Genomic DNA, 6,275 nt, shown 5'->3' on the forward strand with positions numbered 1-6,275 from the left:
ATATCCCTTTGACAAGTGCATTGTATTTCTATTTTACTCTGCAATGGTGCTACTATAAGCAAGAAAAATAATATTGCAGTGTAAGAACGTGAAAATAACTGTAGAATATGCCAAACTCTCTAACCTATCATGTAGATATTGTGAACATTCTATCCTCTTTTTGTCCCAATTTTTCATATTAGTGCAATTATACTCAGGAAATGTTGGTTAGAAAGCACGCTAGTAAAACATTATTTTGTATTATGAATCTTTCCGTTGGCAAGATAGCCTGATATGTAATTTATACACTGTTAAACAGCTTTGTGTCTAATGTGTTGTCCTTTCAGTGAAGAATGAAAAAGTTACGAAGAAGTTGGTAGCAATAGTTGCCTTTCTCTGAGTCCCCTGTATGTATTATGTGCGTTTTGAAAGAATACAATGTCATCAACTTTTGCACATCTAAGACTGAAAATCTATTATTTGTAACTTCTACATTACGTTGAATTGAATTTTTATACCTTCATAAGCCTTTACGAATATTGCAATGAAATAATTGCGTGTTCATTTTGCAGGTTTTGGAAACAAAAATTGATGCACACTCAGATCAGGGGGTTTTCTAGAAAAATTTAGCATGAGGGAGCAGATCGCAAGCATGGCAAGGAACGAAGCGACCGGGGGGGGGGGATTTAACACAGTTTGTAATGCTAGAATGCATTGTTGTATTGTTTTTACATCTTTACTGGAAAAAGATCATTTTGAGAAAGACTAAATGGTGTGTATTACCCACAGGGTTCAATTTAAAAATTGATATGAGGGAGCTGGATGGTTACATGAGGGAGCAGCTCCCTTATTCCCCTGTTTAGAAAAACCCCTGCCTGAGATGTCATCCATATAGCCAAGTCAGTTGTGGTCTCATATACAGGATAATAAAAGTAAAAGACTACAACAGACAAGAAATGCCACTACACGTGTTTTCCTGGGATTTTACTGAAGGTTTACATAAAACCCTTTTAAAAACTGCACAAACATACTGCACAATATTCCGCCATGCCTGGTCAGTCTTGCAATACTGCTGCAAAGCTTTACTTTTCCACATTCATTATTCAAAAAATATATCCGAAATCCAAGGTTTTCATACAGTTAAATGCCAGTGTTGGTATAAAATATGGTGAAGTAACTAAAAACACAACTCATACGGCTATGTTATAATGTATACGCCTGTCCGTGAATAAATAATCGAGAAATATTATTACATAGAGAAGTTAAAATCAAGCTGGATAAAACTAGAATCGTTTACATGTACATGCATTAGTGATTACTAATTTAACATACCAAATTTTCTTGCAATTTACAAAATTGAGAAGAACTTGAAGAAATAACTAATACAATCTCTATAAGCTTGTGAAATACTTCTTGAAGCTATCTGCATTTGCTAGTCAAGACTTGCTTAGCCATGTCCACTTTAGTCTTCCTATATGTGACAGTATTGTAGAGATAGAAGGTATGCACCATTTTTAACTATTGCTACATGTAATCCTGATATATGTGATATTCGTAATAAGTACATGATTCTTGTAGTTGCACTTCTTTTCTGACAGTGTTGACTGCGAACTCAAATTTCGTTTTATCGTGTCAGAAAATCTTTAGTCCTAACCAAAGTTGACCAAGCTCCAGAGTAAACAAACAAACAAATACATGTTTATGGTACAATCCTACATAGAGCTACAAGGCATTAATATGACACTGTTGTTTGATGCATGTAACAAGCCAAAATTAAACTTTGACTAATCTTACAGACCAAGTTAAAAAAAACAACTATGAAATAAAACAGTATCTCTAGATATGAAATAATGGTAAACATTTTTGTTGTATCTATAAACAAAGTGATTATATATCAAGCACATGCAACATTGGGGTGTATTGTCTATTATCACTTATGGCAATTAATTTAGCCTACTTAATTACTAAGAAGCCAGGGAAGACAATAGCACATTCTTGTTTCATTGAGCACCATACATAGAATTGCAGCCTCCCTACTGCAATGTTCCCGATTTTTAATATAATATATTGCTGGTTAACTTGCATGTCAGAATTTAAGCATTAGAATATACATAATGGCAAATATATCATAATGATTACATAATTATTGAAAAATGAGGTGATCTGTTGTTTCATCAGCAGAACATGAAATTTAAGTAGCTGATCAAAAAGAGACAAAAACAAACTAGTTCCACACTAAAAGCAAATCCTGGATGCAGTGTCCAGTGACTGCAAATTTTTTCATCAGTTGTGGCAGATCAATGATTTTCTACTCAGCTACAAGATGATTTACGTATTTATTCATTACTTGAACAGGTCTGACAGTTTATAAGCAAAAGTTAAACATTAACATGAGCCTACAAAACCGATTTTAGCTGCCAAATCTCTTTTTTTTCCTTACCAAAAGAGACTCAACAACTAAAAAAGAGGTTTGGTTAAACCAGGCTACATGAACATAAGTTGTTCAAGGGTTAAATTATTTTGGCAAATTGGAAAATATTGGACTGCAAGACCAAGAAATAGATCAAATGGAGAAGCATAACTTAGTGGTCTTGGTTACAGTTAGATACACAATGTGTCAACAGCTCCCCCTATTGTAAGGATGAAGAACTACAGCTCATCCAACTCCCACTTCATGCATTCAGGGGTAAACTCTAGAGAAGACCAATCAAAGAGATTGTTACACCTGTGTTAGGACTGACATGTTTCTGTTCTGCTGCTACAAGGAAGTTTCATTGGTCTAGAGTAGATTTGAAGACCAATCAAAGACACTGTTACAGCTGTGTGTTAGGACTGAAGTTTCTTCCAGCTTGAACATGTTTTCGTTCTGCTGCTACAAGGAGGTTTCGTTGGTCTGTGGTCGAGAATTCTCCTCTTCCAAGAGCGCTATCCTCTGTGTTAACATTCGCACCTACATGTAGTGTCACAGGGGGTTAGAACACAGGTTAGCAAGAAATCTTTTACCTCCATGAATGTTTTTGTTCATTTATTGACAAACAAACATGCAAACAAACAAACATGGTTGTAATTAGCATCACCTATTTTTATTGATGGTTATCTGTATCCAAATAAGATACTGTAACAGTTGTATGTAAGGAAGTTCTATCCTATGACAGAGGAAATTTGCACTATGAAAGCACCCAAAAATTTGACTAGTGTAACCTGTCATTGGCAGCAGTGTTATACATATAAAGAGAGGCTGAGAAATTATGTCACACTTCAAGACACTTAATTATGTGGAAACAACAGATAAGATAAGAAGATGTAAATGTACATGAAAAGTAGATGTCATCTTTGAGGAAGAAACAGACACACCAAAAACAATACCTCTGTTTTCAAAGAGGTAACATCCTCTGGTTTTGGACAATGAATAAGCCACAAAAACAAGTGTTTCAAAAAGGAGCTTCTTCAGACAAAAACAAACAAACAAAAAAACATACCTGTGTTTCGTGTCTGTCGACCATGGCCATCATCTGAGACTCCAGTTTCTTCAGCCGACTCTGATGTTTTTTCTTTGCCTTTTCATAAGCTGCAACAAGACCACTGTGGGGGAAAAATGCACAGATTTACTGACAAAAAAATGTTCATCTATTCAACAAACAACTCTTTTCTATAAATCAATTTTGCACTGAATACTTAGTACTGCAAGTATGACATTCCTACTTTTTGTTATGTATGATATTCCTACCTTTTGTATGTACACACCATAACTTATATCATAGCATTTTACCTGAATATAATATTTCTTATACAGTGGTGGCTGGCAATATATTCAGAGGTTATATAATAATCTACAATTTGTATTTTTTTACCTGTTTGCCCTTTTAAGATCATTAACAAACTCTGCCGACTGCTGATGCCTGGTTTCGTTGTTCCGCTGTACCGTCTCCAAGGTGGTCACCAGTTCCTGGATGCGAGCCTTGAGGCGTTTTTCTCGGCGCAGCACGTCGGCCAAGGCTTGTGAGACCTCCGTGTCGCCCCCGACGTGAACGCGCAGTTCTTCCAAAGTCGTGATTGGTGTGGCTGTGTGTGTGGGGACACCGACCTGGGATATAAAGTCACAGTTTTTATTACGTTTACACATATTGTTTTGTTCTGTTTCTTCTTCTCCAAACAACAAAGTCAGATATTAAGTCAGTTTCTATTATGTTTACCTATGCAGAAGGGAAACATATTGTTTTGCTCTGTTTCTTCTCCTCCAAGCAAATAAGGTCAATGACTAGGACCAGACGGCTGTCACCATGGTAACTGGTGCTGTAGCAGACACCATGGGGTGTGATTACATTATGTAGCAAGTGGCAGGACAGAGTTGAAGGGGCAGGTCACCATATATAAAATTTGTTTGGTGCAAGTAATTTTCAGTGTTACCTGCACCAGTGCAAGACTTAGAATGCAGAGAAAAGATTTCGAGCCCTGTGTATCTTATACCACACTCACCTGGTTGTCTTGTACTCTCTGATGCTCCTTGACTTCTGACTTGAGATGGTCGATCTGCACCTTGTAGGCCTGCTCCTGGGCATCTCGAGACGTGATCTTCAGCTCCAGAGCCTTCTTCTCCTTCTCCATCAAGTACAGCTGGGCCTTCAGTTCTGCCTTCTCTTCCTGAAGACAACAAAGGAACAGCTCTATGTATTTGCTATACATATTTTAAACCTGGTACCCGCAACACAAAGAAATTGGTCTTTTCCAAATTTTTTACTTTGCCATTTTTGTAAAGGGATGAATCCACAGCTCCTGTCTTTTATAATGTGACACTTCAGAAATTATGTACACATAACATGACCTGAGTTGATCAGAAGTGACAGTTCTTAGAGAGCTTGCAACTGCATTTTCGTCTTTATAAATTGCTTTATTGACAGATTGGTACATAAATACTTAACATGAACATTGTTCTTACATAAGTTTAGACAATTTTATAATTACTAACAGTAAATAGACAAAATGCACAAGTAAAGGGAAGCCTAAATATATAAGGAATACTTAAATCATCATCATGGCAAATTGACCTTATAACATATACACGTACCAAAAAGTAAACACCAAAACAGATCTGACAACAAGGTAAACCGAACACCTAAATCTAGAACAACACTTTTTTTGTGACAATTTTCCCCGAACCTTCTAGCCTGGTTACCAAACCTATTATAGCTCCCGAGTCCTACATCCTTTCTGCAAATAGCTATTTGCGGAGAGGATGTAGGACTCGGGAGCTATAATACTAATAAGTTTGGTAACCAGGCTACAAACCTTCATGGCAGTCAGTTCCTGCATGAGCACAGCGTTCTCCAGGTCCAGCCGCTGGGCGCTGGGGTTGACCAGCTCCAGGGTCAGCGGGTCAGGGTCGATGTGGACCGACTCCAGCTCCATGATGGTCAGTCTGACGGCCGCACGGTCGTTCTTCAGCTGCTGGATGTAATCCTTGAGACGAGACTCGTCGTCCTTACTGAAGTCTGTGTCACAGCTGCTGGCTGTGGAGCTGGTGGTACTGTGGAGACATCAGGAGCAGTTAGAAGCTGCTAATTCAACATCGGTAAGTAATTTGTGAGGTATGTGTGAGCTTAAGGCTGCTGGATGTAATCTTCCAGCCGAGACTCGTCGTCCTTACTGAAGTCTGTGTCACAACTGCTGGCTGTGGAGCTGGTGGTACTGGGGGGACATCAGGAGCAGTTAGAAGCTGCTAAATTCAACATCAACAAAAACATGTGTGATGTACATGTACACTTTGTGAGGTATGTGTGAGTTTAAGGCTGCTGGATGTAGTCCTTGAGACGAGACTCGTCGTCCTTACTGAAGTCTGTGTCACAGCTACTGGCTGTGGAGCTGGTGGTACTGTGGGGGACAGCAGGAGTAGTTAGGAGGTGACAGAAACATGTATGTTATGTTGTGTTGTGCTGTGTTGTGTTGTGACTTTACTGAAGTCTGTATCACAACTACTGGCTGTAGAGCTGGTGGTACTGGGGGACATCAGGAGCAGTTAGAAGGTGACAGAAACATGTATGTTATGTTGTGTTGTGCTGTGCTGTGCTGTGACTTTACTGAAGTCTGTGTCACAGCTGCTGGCTGTAGAGCTGGTGGTACTGGGGGGGGCATCAGGAGTAGTTAGGAGGTGACAGAACATGTATGTTGTGTTGTGTTGTGTTGTGTTGTGTTGTGTTGTGTTGTGTTGTGTTGTGTTGTGACTTTACTGAAGTCTGTGTCACAGCTGCTGGCTGTAGAGCTGGTGGTACTGGGGGGGGGGCATCAGGAGCAGTTAGAAG

The 6,275-nt window shown here is 38.8% G+C and overlaps 1 protein-coding gene across 1 annotated transcript in view; it reads right to left on the minus strand.

The window, feature by feature from the left end:
• Nucleotides 1-2,842: 2,842 nt before the first annotated feature.
• The window catches only part of LOC109468803 (colorectal mutant cancer protein-like), a 16,875-nt gene continuing 13,442 nt past the window's right edge, over nucleotides 2,843-6,275 (minus strand). The window contains exons 13-17 of the mRNA XM_019767142.1: nucleotides 5,266-5,503; nucleotides 4,452-4,620; nucleotides 3,831-4,122; nucleotides 3,459-3,561; nucleotides 2,843-2,929 (exon numbers count right to left, since the gene is read on the minus strand). Of these exons, the coding sequence (XP_019622701.1) occupies nucleotides 2,852-2,929; nucleotides 3,459-3,561; nucleotides 3,831-4,122; nucleotides 4,452-4,620; nucleotides 5,266-5,503 (880 nt within the window). The 3' untranslated portion in view covers nucleotides 2,843-2,851. The remainder of the gene's footprint in view (nucleotides 2,930-3,458; nucleotides 3,562-3,830; nucleotides 4,123-4,451; nucleotides 4,621-5,265; nucleotides 5,504-6,275) is intronic.

The sequence above is a fragment of the Branchiostoma belcheri genome, unplaced genomic scaffold (assembly GCF_001625305.1).
Source record: "Branchiostoma belcheri isolate BF01 breed outbred unplaced genomic scaffold, Haploidv18h27 scaffold2, whole genome shotgun sequence".
Taxonomy (NCBI): Eukaryota; Metazoa; Chordata; class Leptocardii; order Amphioxiformes; family Branchiostomatidae; genus Branchiostoma; species Branchiostoma belcheri.